This window comes from Capricornis sumatraensis, chromosome 1 (genome assembly GCF_032405125.1).
Source record: "Capricornis sumatraensis isolate serow.1 chromosome 1, serow.2, whole genome shotgun sequence".
In the NCBI taxonomy this organism is placed as follows: domain Eukaryota; kingdom Metazoa; phylum Chordata; class Mammalia; order Artiodactyla; family Bovidae; genus Capricornis; species Capricornis sumatraensis.
Genome location: NC_091069.1, coordinates 250076976 through 250098097, shown reverse-complemented (window position 1 = coordinate 250098097; position 21122 = coordinate 250076976). Strand labels below are relative to the sequence as shown.

Sequence of the window (21122 nt, the reverse complement as noted above, 5' to 3'; positions counted from 1 at the left end):
TGGTCATGCTCAGCGGGGGTCACGCAGGAGGGCCCAAGGGGCAGACATGCCACTGACAGGACCAGGGCTCTAACCACAGCTGGTGGCTGCCCCCATGCCCCTAGCGCTGGCTCTTTTCCATGACAGGTTGCTTCATTATATTGAAAGATTTTGTCTGTTTGATTTTTAGAAAGTAAAGAATATGACATCACCTTCCATGCTTCCACCCCAGAACCCCACCAAAGAAATAAGGAGATACATACAAAAAAATTTTCCACTTGAAATTCATAGGTGTAGGGCTTTAAGGAGATAGACAGCTGTTCTTCGGAAGCTGGGGAGAATCCGATGGAGAAGCGGCAGTGCAGAGATGGGGGAGGCTCCTGTGTCCACTTCAGCTCCCAGACAAAGAACACGGCCTGCCTGCTGTGGATGCACTGCAAGAGAGTCGGCTGTCACTGCACACACCATGCACACGCAGGTACGCACACACACCAGATGCTCAGGGTAAGGGGTGTGTGCCCCCACCAGGCAAGCGGGAGGGAGCTGGGAGGCTGTCCCCAGGCCCGCTTCTTGACACCCCGCGTGTGCTGCCCCGGCCCTGCCTCCCAGCACCTCCAGAGGCCCTGCCTGCAAAGACTGTCTGGAACTGGTCAAAGGGCTTGATTTCTCATGATTCCGTAAGCTCAACAGCACAGGGGCAAAGAATATTTCTTAGTACACAGTATCCCATACGTTTCCAAAGTGGGAAATGTCATCAAACAATTACAGGGACACCTTTACACCATGACAGTCACTATGACCTACCACTAAGTGAAGTGGGGAAAAGAACTGGTGCCACCTCAGGGATCACGTCCGCATCTGCAAGTGTGGACAGACTCAGGAAGCACTGAAGTGGGCCAAATGGGGGGAAAGTCCTTTGAAAATGCTAGACATCAGAAACCCTTAAGAAAACCTTTGATCTTCTAAACACTCAGCAGTGACTGTCTAAAAACATATGCAACAAATAAACAGAAAGGCGGGGCCAGGATTCAGCCAGGCAGCACAAACACGAACATGACTCCTTTATGAAGCTACCCTGACAACCAAGAGCCCGCCACTGGCAAGGCAGCATGTGACTGTGGGCAGGACGCAGCAGCCACTGTTGCTGGGGTGATGGCGTCTATGCACCACCATGAGACTCGAGGAAGAGCTTAGAGTAAACCTGTGTGGAGTCTGACAAGCAGAAGATTTAATTTTTCTAAAAACACAATCTGTTTCCTGCTCTGCACTGTGCCCCTTGGCCCACAGAGAACCCTGAGCGGGCATGTCAGGGCGCTCCTCCCTGGGCACGCGCGCCCCACTACTGCCTGCGTGGTTGCTCTCTGTACACAGTCAGCTCCGTTACGCCAGCACACTCTTCTCACTCTGCATTCTGCTGAGAGGTTACCTGTTCAGATTCCGTGTTCAACGGTATTAGTCGCAGGTCAGTACTATCATGGGTGTCTACAAGACGACTATCTGACAGTTGAAAGTCAAGTTCTGACAAATTCTGGACACACACTTGAACATATTTCCTAAAAGAGAAAAAAAGATCCTGATGTTTGAGAACTTTATTAAATGCACTTTGGCTGTGCTAAGAAGACACTGGGGCACTTTCCTGGTGGTCCAGTGGTTAAGATTCTACCTTCTAATGCGGGGGTGGGGTGGGGGGGTGGCTACGATCCCACATGCCTTATGCCAAAAAACCAAAACATAAAAGAGAAGCAAAACTGTAACAAACTCAACTAGGTAAGCAGAATTCACTTGAATTTCTGTTATACGTAAGATAAATTTTGAAAAATCAGTCTCAAATGCAGCAACTCAGATTCTCTGTAGAGTCACAGGTGTTTTTAACCATTAGTATCTACAGAATTGCTGACTCATTAACATCTGTAGAACTGTTGGTGTTTTTTTGTTTTTTTCTAATTACTTTTGGGCCGCACTGGGTCTTCACTGCTTTGTTGAGGCTTTCTCGAGTTGTGGAGAGCAGGGGCTACTCTTTCTAGCTGCGGTGCATGGGCTTCTCATTGCGGCGGCTTCCCTTGTTGCAGAGCATGGGCTTTAGGGCAAGTGCGCTCAGCAGTTGTGGTTCCCAGGCTCCAGAGCATGGGCTCAGCGGTGGTGGCGCATGCTTAGTTGCTTCGAGGCATGTGGGATCTTCCCAGACCAGCGATGAAACCTGTGTCCCCTACACTGGCACCACCTGGGAAGTCTACTGCTGGTGTTTTCAAGCACCAGATACTGCGTCTCCCAATGCCCAGACAGATGAAGTGTGGGACGACACCCGCAGACTTCCTTGTTCAGACACTGAATCTGAACTCGGTCAAGCCTCCAAAGCAGCGGCTCTCTCAACTGGAGGCAATGTCTAGAGACATCTGTGGTTCTCACACTGGGGGTAGGGAGGTTGAGGAGTGCCCCTGGCAAAAAGTGGAGGAGCTAGGGGTGCTGCCATTCACCCACCACGTGGGGTTACCTAAGGGAGTGTCAGACGAGCTGAAGTTGAAAACCCCACCTTTGAGGTAAGACACAGCAGCTGACAGGGAACTAGTTACACAAACCCATGATGATGTGATCAGTGGAATCCAGGATGGCAGGTGACCCTGGTCTGTCAATGGGCCAGTGGCTTGAAAATAGGGAAGGAGGGATAAAAAGGGATCTCAGAACAGAGGAGATGTGTCTGAATCCCACATCCTACAAACCAGCTGTGCAAACTCACTCCTGAGAGAGCTGGGGAAATCTGAGTAGAGCCTGTGCACTCAGGATCCAGGGAATGACTCTGAATTAGACAGGTGGACCGCAGCATTATGGCTGTGATAAAACATGCTCAGTGTCACCAAAGTCAAGCTCTGAGCGATAGGGCCTGCGTATGGGGGAGAGTGGGAAAGAAGCAGGGCCTGTGGTCCTTTACCGTGTCCCGGACGACAGCAGGGAGTGCGTGGTCCTGAAGGGCACGCTGAATGTGAGCGCGATGACGGTGGAGTAGATGGACCATGGGCAATCGATGGACACCTGAGGAGAAACAGGGAACAGGTCTTCAGACCACTTGTCACAGGGACAGCCACTGCCAACCCTAGCCAGCCAGATCTGTGGTGGCTGCCAATTTCCTAGACAGTTAGTGTGTTTACCATTCCTTATTCAGAAAGAAAACCCCACTGAACATAGCACAAAGGAAGGGGACAAAAGTGAGTCACCGGCACAGTTTCAATGGCTCCCAAGCAGACACCGCAGCTGAAAGTGCAGACACCACCCCCCCAAACATACACACGCTATTCTCACATACACGTGGCCACAACACTAAATGTGTTCTTTAACATGCAGGAGGATATGACAAAGTGCTTTTAGTCACATATGTGCAGATGACGCTAATCAATCATTAACTATTATAAAATTAAATAAATTGTTCAAACTCTTAATCCACATGACACCGACCACATAAACCAACCAATCTGAGGGCATCGTGGAGACCAAGCTACTAACGTCCTTAAGGGCAGAAACCAGGTCTCAAACTTCTGTTTATTTCCCTCACGGAACAAATGCATATACTGAGTAAAGAGCGTGCACATATTGATGGAAGTCTCATCTCTGCTTCCTGAACTCTGCATCAGGTAAGGAGGGAAGAAATTCCAAGGACTGAAAATTAAAACATTGCCCTTCAGCTGCTGCCCTGTCTGACATTTAATGCCACAATCCTTCTGAAATGACTGCATTTATTAGCCTTTTATCTTACTGCTTTTGTGCATATACTTCTTTTTGCACAAGTAACAAAAAAAATTCATCCCTTTTTCTCAATCCCTCCTCCATATCTCATGCAGCCACCAACCTATTCTCTGTCTATGAGCTTTTCTTTATTTTCCAGATTCCACATATAAGTTAGATCACATGGTATATGCCTTTCTCTGACTTATTTCACTCGGCATAATGCCCTAGATCCATCCTCCACCCATGCTATCACAAATGGTAAGATTTCCTTCTTCTTTATGGCTGAATAATATTCCTGTGTGTGCGTGTTCATCTTTAATTCATTCACTGGTGGGCGCTTTAGCTTGCTTCCGTGTCTTGGCCACTATTAGCGATGCTGCAGTGAACATGGGCTGCAGATAGCTCTTTGAGTTAGTGTTTCTGTAGTCTTCAGAAAAATACCAAGGAGTAGAATTGTGAGGTTGTATGGCAGATCGATTTTTAATTTTTTGAGGAAATTCCATAGTGTTTTCTACAGTGGCTGCACCACTTTACATCCCCCACCAATAATATGGAGGGGTACCTTTCTGCCAACACTTGCTATCTGTTGTCTTTCTGAGAACAGCCATTCTGACAGGTGTAAGACGTGATCTCATTGTGGCTTTGATTAAACTTCCCTGATGATCAGTGATGTTGAGCATTTCTTTAATGAATTTGTTGGCCTTTTGTATGTCTTCTTTGGGAAAATGTCTGTTCAGATCTTCTGCCCATTTTTATATTGGATTGTCTTTTTTTGCTATTAAGTTGTATGAGTTCTTTATATACAGACACTTATCACATATATGATCCGGGAATACTGTCCACCACTCAGCAGGCTGCCTTTTCATCTCGTTGACAGTTTCTTTGCTGGGGAGAGGCGTCTTGGTTTGATAGAGCCCCATTTGTTTAATTTTGCTTTTACCGTTTTTGGTGTCAGACTGAAAAAAGCATCACCAAGGCCTATGTCAAGAACTTACTACCTGTGCTTTCCTCCAGGAGTTTTACTGTTTCAGGCCTTAGTTTCAAGTCTTTAATTCATTTTGAGTTCATTTTTGTGCACAGTGTAAACTCCAGTTTCATTCCTTTGCATGTGGCTCTCCAGTTTTACCAACATCTTTTACTGAGTGTCCTTTCTCCAATATATATTCTTGTATCCTTTATTATAAATTAATTGACCATATATGCAAAGATTTATTTAAAGGCTGTCTATTCTGTTCCACTGATTTATGTGTCTATTTTCATGCCAGTATCATAAACACTGTTTGAATTACTATAGCTTGGTAATGTAATTTGAAATCAGAGAGCATGTTATTCCCAGCTTTGTACCTCTTTCTCAAGACTGCTTTGGCTATTTGGAGACTTTTGTGGTTCTGCACAAACTTTACGATTATTTCTTCTATTTCCGTGAAAAATGCCATTGGAATTTTGAAAAAGGCTGCACTGAATCTGTACATTGCCTTGGGGAGTATGGACACTTGAACAGCAGTAATTTTTCCAACACATAAGCATGCAATATCTTTCCATTTATTTGTGTCTTCTCCCATTTCTTTCATTAATGTCTTCTCAGTTTCAACATACAAGTCTCTTACCTTCTTCATTAAATTTATTCCTAGGTGTTTTATTTTTTGATGCAATTGAAAACAGGATTTTCTTAATGTCTCTGACAGCTCATTATTAGTGTAAAGAAATGCAACAGATTTCTACATATTGATTTTGTATCCTGCAACTGCATGAAATTTGTTTACTAGTTCAAATAGTTTTTTGTTGGAATCTTTAGATTTTTCTATGTATAAAAAGGTGCTTCCTGGTAGCTCAGCTGGTAAAGAATCCACCCGCAATGCTGGAGACCTGGGTTTGATCCCTGGGTTGGGAAGATTCCCTGGAGGAGGGCATGGCAACCCACTTCAGTATTCTTGCTTGGAGAATTCCCATGGACAGAGAAGCCTGGCGGGCTACAGTCTATGGGGTCACAAAGAGTTGGACACGACTGAGACTAAGCAAACAATAGTTTTTTGTTGGAATCTTTAGGTTTTTCAATATATATAATATCATGTCATCTTCAAATAGTTTTATTTCTTCCTTTCCAACAGGGATGACTTTTATTTTTCTTGCCTAGTTGTTCTAAGATTTCCAATACGATATTAAGTAAAAGCGGTGAGTGTCCTTGTCTTTTTCCTGATCTCAGAAGAAGAGCTTTCAGCTTTTCACCATTGAGTACGATATTGGCTGTGGGCCCATCATATACGGCCTTTATTATGCTGAGGTACATTTCCTCTATTCTGACTTGGTTGATAATTTTATCATAAATGGATGTTGAATTTTGATAGGCCTTTTCTGTATCTATCAACAAGATCATATGATCCCATTTGATCACGGTGCATCATACATGTTGAATTTGGTTTGCTAGTATTTGGTGCAGGATTTTTGTACCTATGTTCATCAGAGATATTGGTCTGTAATTTTCTTTTCTTGCGGTATCCTTATCTGGTTTTGGTATCTGGGTAATGCTGGCCTGATAAAATGAGTTTGGAAGAGTTCCCTCCTCTTCTATTTCTGGGAAGAGGTTGAGAGGACTGGTACTTGAATGTTTAGTAGAACCACCAGTGACGCCATCTGGTCTTGGACTTTTGTTGGGGGTTTTCTGATTTCTGATCCAATTTCCTTATTAGTAATCAGTCCATTCAGATTTTCTATTTCATCATGATTCAGTCTTGGTAGGTTGTATGATCCAACAGATGTTGGCAATTTGATCTCTGGTTCCTCTGCCTTTTCTAAATCCAGTTTGAACATCTAGAAGTTCTTAGTTCACATACTGTTGAAGCCTGGCTTGGAGAATTTTAAGCATTACTTTGCTAGTGTGTGAGATGAGTGCAACTCTGTATTATACTGTTTGAACATTCTTTGGCACTGTCTTCCTTTGGAATTGGAAAGAAAACTGACCTTTTCCAGCCCTGTGGCTACTGCTGAGTTTTCCAAATTTGCAAGCATATTGAGTGCAGCACTTTTACACCATCATTTTTCAGGATTTGAAATAGCTCAACTGGAATTCCATCACCTCCACTAGCTTTGTTCATAGTGATGCTTCCTAAGATCCACTTGACTCTGTGTTCCAGGATGTCTGGCTTTAGGTGAGTGATCACATCATCTGAGTGGTTATCTGGGTCATGAAGACCTTTTTTGTACAGTCCTTCTGTGTATTCTTGCCACCTCTTAATATCTTACGCTTCTGTCCTTTATTGTGCCCATCTTGGCATGAAATGTTCCCTTAGTATCTCTAATTTTCTTGAAGAGATCTCTCTAGTCTTTCTATTTCTTTGCACTTTCTATTTCTCACCCTGCTATTCTTTGGAACTCTGCATTCATAGTCACCTCTTAAGACACTGTATTTCTGTGAGGTCAGCTGTAACATCTCTCTCCTTTCTGATTTTGAGTTCTCTCTTTTGTTCCTGGTGAGTCTGGCTAAAGGTTGGTCACTTTTATCTTGTCAAAGAACCAGCTCTTAGTTTCACTGATCTTTCCTACTGTCTTTTCAGTTTCTATTTCATCTGTTTCTCCTATGAGCATCTATAATTTCCTTCCTTCTGTTAAATCTGGGCTTTGCTCTTCTTTTCCTAGTTCCCTAAGGTCTAAAGTTGTTTGAGACTTTATTTCTTGAGGAAAGCATGTATTGCTACGACTTTCCCTCTCAGAACTGCTTACAATGCATCCCAGAAATTCCGCTATGTTACATTTCCATGTGCATTTGTCTCAAAGTAAGTTTTTATTTCTCTTTTGGTTTCTTCTTTGACCCACTGTTCAACAGCACATTGTTTAATCTCTAGATATGTGTGCATTTTGCAGTTGTCTTCACGTAATTAATTTCATTTTATACCACTGTGGCTAGAAAAGATGCTTGATATGATTTCCATCCAGTTAAGTTTACTAAGGCTTGTGTTGCAGCCCAATATGCTCTACCTTGGAAAATATTTCATGTGTAATTCAGAAGAATGTGTATTTTGTTGTTTCTTGATGGTACATTCTGTAAATGTCATGTTAAATCCATCTAGCCTAACTACACTTAAGGCCAATGTGTCCTTATTCATTTTCTGTCTGAGGGATCTGTCCATTTATATAAGTGGAGTATCAAAGCCCCCTACTATTACTATATTGCTATTTCTGTGTTTAAGTATAATATGTGCTTTATACTTTAGGTACTCCTATGTTTGGTGCATAAATACTTACATATGATATCTTCTTAATGGACTGACCCCTTTATCATTACCTAACACCCTGCCTTTTCTTTTATTAATAGTCTTAAAGTCTACTTTGTCTGATATAAGTGTAGCTACTCCTTTTCATTTGCATGAAATAGCTTTTTCCATCCCTTTACTCTCAGTTTGTGTGTGCTTACATCTAAAGTGAGTCTCTTGTAGGCAAGTTAAAGATGGGTCTATTTATTTTTATTTATTTATTGTTCATTTGGCTGTGTGAGGTCTTCGTTGCGGTTACGTGGGATTTTTATTTGCAGCGCAGGAACTCTTAGTTGTGGCGCGTGGGATCCAGTTCCCTGACCAGGGATCAAACCCGGGCCATTATCATAATCAGCACTGGGAGCGCAGAGTCCTTGCCACTGAACCACCAGGGAAGTCCCAGATCTTGGCTTTTTAATTCATACAGCTACTCTGTCTTCTAAGTGGAGAACTTAGTCCACTTATATTTAAAGTAATTAGTGATAGGTGTATGCTTACTGTCATTCTGTTAATTCTTTTCTGGCTGTTTTTAAAGTTCGTCTTTGTTCCCATCTTCTTCTCTTGCTTGCTTCCTTTGTGGTCTGATGCCTTTCTTTAGTGGTGTGTTTATATTCCTTTATCTCTTGTACCCTTACTATAGGTTTTTGCTCTGTGATTATCATGATGCTTATTTATAACAAATTATATTTATAATAGTCTATTTTAAGTTGATTAACAACTTAAGTTTGATCTCATTCTAAAACTCAACATTTTAACTCCCTCCTCCAATGTTTGCTTTTGAGATAATCATATTTTACATCTTTTTATCTTGTGTATCCATTCCTCTTAACTAATAATTGTAATCATAGCTATTTTCACTTTTTAAAAAACCCTTCATACTAGCTTTATAAGTGAGTAATCCATCTCCAGTACTTTGGCCACCTCATGCGAAGAGTTGACTCACTGGAAAAGACTCTGATGCTGGGAGGGATTGGGGACAGGAGGAGAAGGGGACGACCCATGATGAGATGGCTGGATGGCATCATGGACTCGATGGATGTGAGTCTGAGTGAACTCCGGGAGTTGGTGATGGACAGGGAGGCCTGGCGTGCTGCGATTCATGGGGTCGCAAAGAGTCGGACACGACTGAGCGACTGAACTGAACTGAACTGAACTGAATCCATTATCTTTATCAAATCCATTACCTTTTCATTGTGTTTCTGTTACTATAATTAGCAGTATCTTTTCATCTTAAAGAAATCTCTTTAACATTTTTTAGATGGCCAGTTTAGTGGTGATAAACTCCTTTAATTTTTACTTTCTATCTTTCCTTCAATTCTGAATAACAACTTTGCCACATATTCTTGGTTGGAAGTTTTTTTCTCCCCAGCATTTTAATATATTGTGCCCTCCCTTCTGGCATCTAGTCTGCTGCTGAACCCCTCTAGTGTATTTTTCAGTTCATCTATTGTACCCTTCAGCTCTGAGGCTTTTATTTGGTACTTTCTTATGTCTCTCTCTTTCTATTAAAGTTCTTGCTGTTTTTGTCCATTTTTCTCCCAGTCCGATGAGCATCTTTCAGACCCCACTGTGAACTGTCTATCAGATGAATCACTGATCTCTGTCTCACTAAGGTCTCTGCAGAGGCGGTACCTTGCTCTGTCATTCTGGAACACGCTCCTCCGCTCCTCTGTTTTGCCTGGCTCTGTGTCCGTGTCTACACAGCAGATGAAGCAACCACCTCTCCCAGTCCTGACGGAGGCCTCACGCAGGAGACAAACGGTCTGCTTCGCCCCAGCTCTTGGTTGTCTCTGTGCTTGCCCAAGATGCCTATTATATTTTCAATGGCTCCAGAAGCTGAGGATGCACCAAGACCTGTCACTGTCCCAAATGGGAGGATCTCAGCAACTACATTCAGGCTGTTAGGAAGCTAGACCCTCAGGCAGCAGCTTTTAAAAGTATGCCAGAAAGAGTCCCGTGGGAACACAAGTACACACTTCAACCCCTGGGTTGTTCAAAAGCCCTCAGAATGGATATCTGTGTTACGAGACATGGACAAAATCAGAGTAAGCATGATGCTAGTGCAGGTTCTGTGAGCTGATGGACTGTGGACTTAGGACTAAAGTTATGAATCTCTCAAATAACAATCAATAAATACCCATCTCAAAGGATAAAATGATAGCACGTCTTCCTTGCTAAGTACGATGTGATGTTTCGGGGAACAAAAAGTGAAGCACACCGAGACACAGAACTCCATCTAGCCTAATCACCAGGACAAATGGACCACAGAGGCAAACTACTGCCCTCTAAACAAAACCTGTATCTCTTACAGTAAACTGTCCTTCCTCAAGGTGGGACAGAAAAGTTAACAGCCTGTCTGTCTGTCTTTGAAAGATGTACCCCTTATCTAAGGAAGGCTGATTCACAGATATAAATGCTAAACTCAACCAGAAACTGTGGTGTTAGGAACTTGGCAATCTGCCCCCTCAACAGAAATCATTTTGAATGTGCTGTCTTCAAATCTAGGAGGACAGGCAGAAGCTGCCCCCACAGGTTGCACAGCTCCAGTCCCTCCTTACTTTGTGGTCCGTGGTAGCCATGCAGTGGCCAGTCTTCTGCTTGTCCTTATGCTTCCCGTGGGGCTCTGTCACCCCCAGCAAGGTGCTCTCCCCTCCTGCTGCTGGAGCCGAAGGTAAAGAGAGAACTTCCAGCTCAAATTCGATCAGGTGGTATGTGGGTGCAGCTGGCAGACTGATGCTTGTGACCTTGTCAGACGACTGAACCCAGAGCAGCGCGTCAGAAACCTTTTCTAGGAAAGAGAAAAAGTCACCTTTAACACAGTGCCTCCGTTTCCTTGCTCCTTTCTCCTCTTGTAGATGACAGTCCCGTAGTGAAGTTCCAGCCCAGCTCCTGCTGCGTGTGCACATGTGCAAGAGTGTAACCAGGAAGGATTTCAGAGGAAGAGAGACAGGAAAATCAGGGACAGAATCCCGAGACAAAGCAGCATTGCGTGAAAGCTGTCTGGTAGAGCTGGGCTCAGAGAACGGTCACTGTGCTCAGTCTGAAGACAGAAAAGAGACCCTCCCTCACAGCCCACCTGAGAGGGCCTGTGTCCCAGCGTGATGTGGCCCCACCCCATCCCACCACCAGACCAGCCCCCACTCAGGAAGAGTGCTGAATCCTTCTGGCTCCAACCTCAAGGCTGGGGACTGCAGGAGATGGGATTTTTTTTAGGGCTTCCAACCAGTGCCTTCAAAGGTTGATTTGCTTTTGCTTTTGCAGAGGAAAGTTGAAGGGGGTGGAAAGAGGCTACAGGCCACCAAAGCATCGCCAGGGAGCACGAGCCAGGCGGTAATGCTGCATCACAGACTTGTAGCAAGGCCCACACCGCCTGGCTGCAGGGCACGGCACAGTTCTATGTCTATCCCCTCAGATGTCACGCCACGTCTAGGGGCAGGGTTACTGTCCACCCACAGGCGGAACACTGCCAGGAGAGAGCTGCAAGGAGACAGGTCCTTGGATGCTGCCCGAGGATGCGCGGATGACAGAGCCTTAGAGCCTGATGGTGCGCACCAAGGCCAAAGGCCTGCCTTCGCCCGTGAGTGCCCTTTACCTCTTGCGTTAGAGTAGATCACGGCTCTGTTCTCCTCAGGACACAGGATAAGCATTGAGTCTATGTTGCTGAGCTGGAGGCTGTCCCCATTTTTTACTGTATAATGGCCAGTAGTGACAGTGAACTTGACCTTCTGAGGAATACCAGCCAAAAGGCTATCTAAAGGGAAAAAGACGGCAATCAGCATTGCTATCAACCAAGAGGACCAATGGAAGGCCTACTGTAAGTTAGAAGAGTGTGTTTTCTCTTCTAGAAAAGATCTGTTCACTCTAAATACTCCATCCATTCACTCAGTGTCCACCCGTCCCACCCTCACTTCTCATCTCAATTACACAGACTGCAGAGCTGAGGGACCCTCGCTTGGAATAAGAGAATCTGTGCGCCTGGGGGAACCTCATCACCACCTCGGTTCAGAAAGCTAGGGGTCATGGTGGCAACCATGTCTATGAGGGTCTCAAAATGTACCTGCTTGTCAGTTACTAAGAGAGAATCAGATAATAACGACACTAAAGAAAAAAACTGATGAAATTGCATGTGCTGCGGCTATTCAGATTTTCCTCTGGCTTTTTCAGGTCAGGCCTCTTCCAGATCTTTGGTTCAGAAGCAGCTGGGCAGAAGACACAGCTACCTTTTCTCCTGGATGGAAATGGAGGGGAGGGAATGGGCTGAGGTTTCTGAGAATCAGCTCCAGGGAAGGCCGAAGGAAGAAGCGAGACGAGACACAAGGAGGAGGAACAGCTGACAAGAACCGGGGGTGGGGGTGGGGGGCGGCGTGGGGGTGGGGAGAGGTGGTGAGGGAGTCGGGGCCCGGAGGAGGGTGGAGGCGCAAGCCAGCACCTCCCAGCCACTCGGCCCAGCCTCTCACGAAAGGTTCCCTGATGAAGAATCATTTGTGAGACTCTGTGCTCCACACTCGAGGGCCTTTCCAGGAAGTCAAGGGAGTAGTTTCAAAGCATAAAAATGGGGAGTTTGGAGAGATTTAACAGCAAAAAAGGTTTCCTTGATTTTTTTCCACAAATGGAAGAAATGAGCAAATAAATACACTGCTCCCAGCCATTAACTGAGACACTTAATCGTTAGTGTTTTACTAAAGTGCTATGTCGTCTTCAATAATTCGTTTATACCAAGTCCTCCTAATTTGAGAACTTAACAAAAAGGACAGCAGCACTGAATTCTCAAATGCCACGCCAGGGGTCAAGGTTAATCAACACTTTCAGTGGAAAAGACTTTTGATCACAGTATAGATCATAACTAAATCTAGCATTTAGCCTTTGGAATTCTAAGCAGTAAACTGTAATATTTACTGATTAAATTCTCTGCAGCAGACATCAGCTGATTTAGCCAACTTTTCTCTTATTTTTCGTATTTTCAGATACAGAATGTTTAGTAAACATGAAAGTAACAATTACAGAGAAGCAAATATTCAGATGAACAAAAGAGCCACAGTACCCAGGCAAAATCTCCACGATGCTCCCAACAGTGTCACCTAGAGAGGACATGGTCGCAGAGGGCTGGAATGTGATGCAGGAGAAAGCCTCCTCCTGTGTGCCTCCCTCCAGTAAAGGAGCAAAGCACAGCCCAGACACCTGCACAGCGCCTTGCCCGCCGCGGGCCCCGCCCACCCCGGGCCCTCAGACATCTGCACAGCGCCCCGCCCACCCCAGGCCCCCTCACCAGCCAGCGGTTCCACAAGCAGCTGCGGCTCCTGTGAATACACGTCGTACTGCACCAGCGGGTAGATGTGAGGAAGTACAAACCACACTGGGCCCAGCGAGGCGCACAACTGCCGCAGCGTGTACGTTCCCGGCTCCCTGGCCTACGGGTGAGACAAGCGTTGGCACAGTCGTCCCCACTTGTGACGACGAGCTTCTCAAGGGCAAGCTGAGCCATAACCTCCGAAGGGACCGCTATTCTCACCCTCTTCATCCTGCCGCCCTGTGCTAACACGTCTACATTCGGGCTCTTCAAAAGATGCCTCAGAATCTCCTAGTTGAGGTCTGGGTGAGTAACTGATGGTTAAGTTTGACTTGATGCTTCTAACAGTGCTTTCTCAATTTAATAAGCTTTATCTGTGGCATTCTCTTCTGGAAAAGGTAGTCAATGGAGACACGGAGCATGAAATTTAAGACTTGCTCCAGGACTAGACTGAAAACACATGTGGCAAACAGCGGTACCTTCCACCAACCTAGCCTCTGTGCAGGCTCAGAGGCACCAACAGAATGCGCTGCGGTGGCTGGGGGGGTGGGGGGAGAATTGTATCGAGCGGACGGAAGAGACTGTTCTGACATCCATTTCAACAAATGAGGATGCATTTTAATATAAAGGGAAAAAGTCTAAATCCAGTGAGAACACAAATAATTATCTACGCTAAGAACTTTATGCACAACTCATCGACTGCCTTACAACTCTGCAAGTATAGAAGATTTTTTTCAAAACACCCATCTATTTTTCTGTAAGGATAAACCAGAGGCAGGCTAATGGTGCAGAGGCCACCACTGGACTCTCAGCTTCTCCAGATGGTGCTTGCAAGCGCCACCGTTCTGACCGCCCTAAAGCCAGCTCCTGCTCGGCACATACCTGCGTCTTGAACATGATGGTGTTGGGCCCTGGCTGCAGGGTCACGCCGGCACACCTCAGCACATGGGCCCCGTCCTCCAGAGCCAGGCCCGAGGATGCCTCCAGAGACGTGCTGCTCTCCTGCCTCCGCAGGAGCATGTGGACGTTCTTGCAAATGATCCCTGTGGTGTTCAAGGAGTTGTCGGAAGGACTCCTCTCAAACATCTCGTACAGCTCCAGCGCAGGGAGGCTGCTCTGGGATGTGGGAAAGGGTGAGGCCTCCGCCGGGAAGTTAATAACCCCGTTGGCTGTCTTGTGCTTGGTGAGCCACTCGGCAGTCTTCCGGTAATTGTTCTTATCGATGCTGAAGTGGACGTGGATGGCAATCTGCTCCACGTGGATGGGCACGGGCATCTGACTGCACACAGTTATCTCCACAGACAGGACGCCACCCACGTGGACCACGGCGTTGGCAGGGGTGAAGCGGAGATCGCGCAGCTGTGCGAAGGAGTGCATGGGGAGGGCGACCCTGTGACCTGTGGATGCACAGTACACGTTTCACTCCCCAGTCACACTGTCTGAGGCTCAGAGTCACGTCAGCCGGAAGCAGTGAAGGGGGACAGAGACAGTTTAGACCCTTCCGACCCCACGCCACCTTCACACACCAAAAGGAGTTACTCTGTCAAAAGTAGTTACTTTGTAAAAAGCAGAACAGGAGCACATGCCCAGATACCTCCTGGAAATCATAAAACCTGAAGAAATTTAAGGTTTCTCACTCCCGTTTTGGCAAACCCAAGGTAAATACAGGTCAACTAACTCCTCAATTTCAAAATGAGATTTGTAAGTCCAAGTCCTAGAGCTGTTTCAGGAAGTCCACCACCCTCCCAACCCACACAAGAAGTTCTCTAGTGAAGATGCCGGAGTTTCCCCCTACATCTGGAAATAAGTAAGTCCAGGTGTGTGCCACCCTGGGAGCTCAGCCAAGGATGCGGGGAGTCGGGAGGGCAGTGAGTCCCAGCCCTCGGGCACCAAAGGGGCAAATCCACTGCACCCTCCACCAGCACTGTGCGTCAAGAGAACCCACCAGGCCGCTGGGCTGACCAGGAGGGGTTCATAAACACCCAGTAACTGAAGGCTGGGCTGAGATTGACGGTATAAAACCACAAGAAAACAGGGACAAGCACAGCAGAGTTTCTTCACGGAGAGGCCACGGAACGGCGGAAAGTGGGAGTCCACGGTCTCACACACTGGAGACGTGGCACACAGCCCTGTGATGCCAGTATGGGCACCCTGAAGAAACTAACACGCAGACCAAGGCCACGCTGGCCCTGAGAACCTCCAGATGGCTGTGTGTGAGGGGCGCCCGGCAGTCAAGGACCACATCAACCGGAGGCCCAAACCTCTGGACACACCGACTTCCCAGCAGTCAGCACCGGCTGTGGACAGCATGTGACCCCCGCAGGGTGATGGTGACTGGAAGTGGCTCCCGGGGGAAGTTAGTTAGGGTTGGGTGAGGTCAGGGATGGTCACGCCCTTACAGGAGGATGCACCAGAGAGCGCCATCTGTCTCTGAATCTGTCCGTCTCTCTCCTGTCTCGTCTCTCCTCCTGCACCCCCGGTCATGAGAGGAAAAGTCAGGGAGAGAGGAGGCCTCGTCAGGAGCCAGCCGAGGGGCGTGGGCCCTCGGTGGTCAGCCTCCAGAAGCCACTCGGTCTGCGGCATCTTGTCACGGCCGCCGAGACACACTGACGGAGACAGTGACTGTTTAAAATAAACCCTCATCTTGATGAACTGAATGTGAGAAGCTGGATATTACCATAAACCTAAACGTACCACACAGCGATGTGTATAAAGTATATTTGCTAAGACACTCAGAAGCAAAGTCTTTCCGATCTACTGTCCTGCTGGACACGCCCACAAGGAAACAACAAACTTCAGAAGGTGAGATGGTCTGTGAGACACCTGGCTCGACTTTGAAAAGCCAGTGTCTTTCAACCCACAACTGCTGAGGGGCTGAGTGTGGTCCATCCACCCAACGGAATGGTATTCGGCCATGAAAGGGAATGAAGTGCTGACACACGTGGCAACACAGGCGGACCCTCATCGTGTGCTGTGTGAAACAAGCTGGTCACAAAACCCACACACTGTGTGGTTCCATTTACGTGAAATACCCATAACACATATCCTCAGAGATGGAAGGCAGGCTAGTGACTCCCAGGAACTTGGAGGGGTACGGGGTGTGAGAGAAGGTGGGGGTGGGAGAAGGTTGGGAGGAAATGAGTACGGAGCGGGCTGCTTTTGAGGGAAAAAGTGTTCTAAACTTTACGGTGGTGATGGCTGCACATACCTGTGACTAGAGTAAAAACCACTAGGCTACACACTGCAAATGGGGCATGACATGATATGTGAATTCTATCTCAGTGAAACTTATAGTTTAAAAGGTCAGTGTTTGGAAAAAAAAAGATGGGAAGATGGTAAAGGAGAATTGAGATGTAACAATCAAATGCAGTATGTGACCCATGATTGGATTAGTACAGGCCAGTGATTTTTAATATAAAATAATCGTAAAAACACTGTTTGAAACAACGAGGGAGACCTGAAGAGGGCTAAGTGGAAGCCCGAGCCAGAATACCGTCCTTCTGTGGGCAGGGAGTTTAGGGGACCACTCTTGTTTTCAGAAGACGTGACACTGTCCCAAGGTGGAGTGGCCCTTGTGGTCTGGAGTGGCTCTGAAGTTCAGCAAAAAGAAAAAAGTAGGAAGACAGACACACATGGGTGCTGCACAGCAAAATGTTAGCAACTGCGGAATCTAGGCGGTCAGTATACATCACCTATCATATACAGTGTTATTCTTTTTGCTTTTCTAGGGTATTTGACATTTTTCACAATAAAGTTTTTTTAAGCCTTTATTGAATTTGTTACAACACTGCTTCTGTTTTAAGGTTTGGGTTTTCTGGCCGAGTGCCATGTGAGATCTTACTTTCCATATCAAGACTGAACCCAAAGCCCCTGCACTGGAGGGTGAAGTCTTAACCACTGGACCACCAGGGATGTTCCTGTAACAAAGTTTCAGGAATGAGTCTCACCCAGGCTGTTCGTCTGCTGGCTGGCGAAGCTGAGGATCTCTCTGCAGAAGTACTCCCGCTCGTCTGTGGTCAGGTGCTGGTCGCTGGCCAGGAGGCTGCTGGTCTGAAGGTAGCTGGGTACAGAGTCAAGGGGCCGGAGAGGGCCGCGTGGTGGGGCACCGCACACACAGCCCCCAGTCCCGGGGGTGCAGCCGGCAGGCACACCCCTTCCTCGAGGGCCCTCGGGACTGGCACAGAAGTCAGGTAGGCAGACCCCTGACCAGCCTCTACCCAACAGGGGCGCACGTCAAGGCAGGCTTCCCTCTCCTAATTACCAGGCACCTATGGACTTGCAACTGTGGGCACTGCTGCTGTACAGACAGACAGCAATGCTCCTATTCCGTGAGTGTACTCAACTTAAAGGATACTTCTCAATCTGTCCAAGGCGCTTCTGACATTCGGCGAGCTGCTTCCTTGTGTGTGTGATTGGCAGCGCCCAGCCCTCAGCCAGGTAATTTTTCAAGGCTCCTTGAAGGTACATCTCTGCCTTCTGAGGAGACTTCTTCCTCCTTGCAAATCAACAAACAGAAGCTTTCATAATGGGTCACGATAATCAACAAACTCAGACCTTTCATAGCTTGCTCCCTACCCTTGGTGATCTCGGCGACACCACGACACTGGTGCCATCCAGAGTCCTCCTCTGACCACTGCCCCCCACCCAGCCCTCGAGGTGAGAAAGAACACAAAATCAGGAACACATAACCAGACCTGGGAAATGTGCCAGGCTGGTAACCCCACACATGCTGTTTGTCCAGCATCCTACACTAGCTGAAGGGCCTTCAGAGTTCAGTCTCTGGATAAGAGTGTGAGGGCATCACTTATGACTTCAAGCTGCTGTGAGGCCGCCAAGCATGAAGGAAGGGGAAGGATCTGCCTACCGGCACAGAAGCAGGTATGAAGGAAGCTAGAAACCTAGGCTTGGAGCCACCCTAGCTCCTGAAGACAGACCAAAACAGAATGGTTTCCATGAACCAACCAATGGGAGCTTGGGCCAACTCCAAAACGCAGGCCAACGCTCTGAGCAGGTTTCAAAGATTTACAGAGAACTATGAAGGATTCAAATAGCAACACATATCACATAAAAGCACATCTTCCCAGGCCGAAGATATTCAGAACAAACCAAAGTTTAAAATACGATTAGTGAAGCTTGCCCGAGCTTCAGTGACAAAACGGATGCCCTGGCGTTTCCCAGAGGGCTTGGGACTGCTGATCTTGCAGGATAAAGGCCAACAATGAACAAGCATCTGCTCTCCTGGCATCTTGGGAAAACATCTTAGTCCTCAGGACCTTACTCTGAAACAGTAAGAGTTCCCAAATTCTCAAATTTCAAGCCTATTGAATTACATATGCCAGTTTTTCTAGACTTTTCTGGTCCTCTCTCATCCTGTCATTTAAAGGCTCCAGAACCTTCCATACTTCTTCAGTTAGTATCTCCAGCCAATGATTTGTACATTGTAGTGAAGAATGGGAGACCACTGCCACTCAGCCCCCAGAGACACAGGCCGAGGGTCACCCAGCTGGCTAGTGCATGGTGACACCAGAACCAGGACCCAAGTCTCCCGTTAGCAGGCCAGCATCACCCCACCACAGTACCAGCCTCAAGGGGCTGAGCTCATAGCATCTGAGGACATGGCTTCTCTGTTCCACTAACCAATAATAACTCACTCCTCAGGACACCAGATGGAGACTCAAGAGACCCCACCTCAGCTCTGTGACTGCTGGCTGCTCCAACCACACCTAAAACATCAGGACGTTCCCTTAGATGATCTACTAACCCGTTCCCTGCCTACTCAACCAGTTACAATACACTATTCTTTCCTGTTTCATCTAATAAAATGACAAACTGTATATATCCAGATACCACTTCAAACACATATTTCTTTTGAGAAAACAACCATCTTTTCCCTCATAACGTGTATCTTTTCCAGTGCTTTGAATTAGCAGCTGCATTCCCAGCCAGGGTTCTTCTCTTTGATAGGTTATTTACCAAATACATATGAAATATACCAGGTTTTGAGTCTTTTCTCTGGAATCCAACTCGGAAGCTGGGGCCAGACGAGAAACGTTCACCGTCTCTGTGCACTCCGGCTCCCGGGCACTCACAGCTCAGCCCTCTCTCGTGGAGGTGACACATGCATGTACCCCACGTCACTGACCTCGGGGGACACGCACGAGCAAGCAGGGAAAACAACGTAGCACACACACCATATACTGCATACAACAGGGCACACATTATCTACATACGTGTAACATTTATGTAACAGTTCACAAAATTAATTAAAGAAACACAAAGATCAGTAACAATTACTATGGTTAATAAACTAAACTCTGATATTCAGAAGGAATCGTCTGGAAAAATGATGTTTGGTTAACAGTTTACATTTTCATTCTACAAAGTTAGGTACACTTCATATTAACTCCTACATAACAAACCTCTTACTACACATGGGAGATGTCTGAAATTCAGAGAAAAGTTCAAAATCAATTACATGTAAAACTCTGCCAGATCCTTTCCAACAAGCTTAGCAGATCGAATCCTCCCAATACTCGTGAACATTTCGATGGTGGCGTGGGACAAGTCCTGTGGAAAAGCAAAGACCGAGTAACTCTGTACTTCAAATTTAATGCTATACAGACCCGACATTCACTTACCCAAAGCTGAAGCAAAGGACTTCCTTATTAATATAACAATTTTTTACTCTGAATCTTTTTCTGTTATTTGCGTTTTTATAAAACAGTGATTTATGCAAAGTCATCAACTTGTATATAAACTATGAAGTATAATAAGAAAGAAACATAAACTCAGCAGGCATAGAATAACTTTTTCCAGTGTATTTTCCACAAGCAGGTAACATTTTTAGCGTTTTTTCACTCTCTGAGTAACAGAGGCAACTGTCAGATGCTCTTCAATTAACCGTGACTTGGGAACGCAGGTGGTCCACTGAACTTCTACTGCACTGCTTTCTAAGACTGCCCAAATTTAAGTCCTTTAAAATCAAGTACAATAAGCCCTGTTCAGGTTCAAACTGTTCCTCTGTATACAGAAAATCAATCACTAGCCTTACAGCACCCCACTCCAGTACTCTTGTCTGGAAAATCCCATGGACAGAGGAGCCTGGAAGGCTACAGTCCATGGGGTCACTGAAGGTCGGACAAGATTGAGTGCCTTCACTTTCACTTTTCACTTTCATGCACTGGAGAAGGAAATGGCAACCCACTCCAGTGTTCTTGCCCGGAGAATCCCAAGGACAGGGGGAGCCTGGTGGGCTGCCATCTATGGGGTCACACAGAGTCGGACACAACTGAAGTGACTTAGCAGCAGCAGCAGCAGCAACTTTTCTTACAGTTTTTGCTCTACTGAATGAGCAACCCCATGGAGAACAGAACAATCAACATCCAAGGGTGCTTCTCTGCCTAACTATGGCACTGTGGGTACCGACCCACCAACTACTCCAGGTGCATCCACAACTCCCTAGGAAACTGAGGAAACTCAACAGGCCAGCAAGGAGGAGGTCCGTGACACCAGCTCACTCCCACTCCGAAATGCTACAAAGGTAGCAAAGTCTCAGAGACAGGCCCTCTGCCACCAGTGGACAGGGAGCACTTGAAATACTTACTAAGTAGTGCTTTTCAAAAGCTTCTACTGATGATAACGCTTCTTTGAGTTTCTTATAAGGACTCTGAGCTGTGTTGGCTTAAACAGAAAGAAATAAGAATCCTTATTCATCTTCATTACATCCAGTCATGACTTTACGTTCAGCCTCAAACGTCACAGGTACAGGACTTTGTGTGACGCTTGCGGAAACTACCAACACACCCATGTCAGCTGAAACCACACTACTGCTCACGTTCTTGTCCAGTTAATATACTCATGCAATAGTCTAAACACTTCGCGCAACGCTTTTA

The 21122-nt window shown here is 46.3% G+C and overlaps 1 protein-coding gene across 1 annotated transcript in view; it reads right to left on the bottom strand.

Moving 5' to 3' along the window:
• The window catches only part of TRAPPC10 (trafficking protein particle complex subunit 10), a 76813-nt gene that overhangs the window by 8044 nt on the left and 47647 nt on the right, over nucleotides 1-21122 (bottom strand). The window contains exons 10-20 of the mRNA XM_068970707.1: nucleotides 20834-20910; nucleotides 19706-19797; nucleotides 17585-17725; nucleotides 17178-17290; nucleotides 14113-14627; nucleotides 13210-13351; nucleotides 11536-11694; nucleotides 10502-10731; nucleotides 2906-3006; nucleotides 1406-1532; nucleotides 243-413 (exon numbers count right to left, since the gene is read on the bottom strand). Of these exons, the coding sequence (XP_068826808.1) occupies nucleotides 243-413; nucleotides 1406-1532; nucleotides 2906-3006; nucleotides 10502-10731; nucleotides 11536-11694; nucleotides 13210-13351; nucleotides 14113-14627; nucleotides 17178-17290; nucleotides 17585-17725; nucleotides 19706-19797; nucleotides 20834-20910 (1868 nt within the window). The remainder of the gene's footprint in view (nucleotides 1-242; nucleotides 414-1405; nucleotides 1533-2905; nucleotides 3007-10501; nucleotides 10732-11535; nucleotides 11695-13209; nucleotides 13352-14112; nucleotides 14628-17177; nucleotides 17291-17584; nucleotides 17726-19705; nucleotides 19798-20833; nucleotides 20911-21122) is intronic.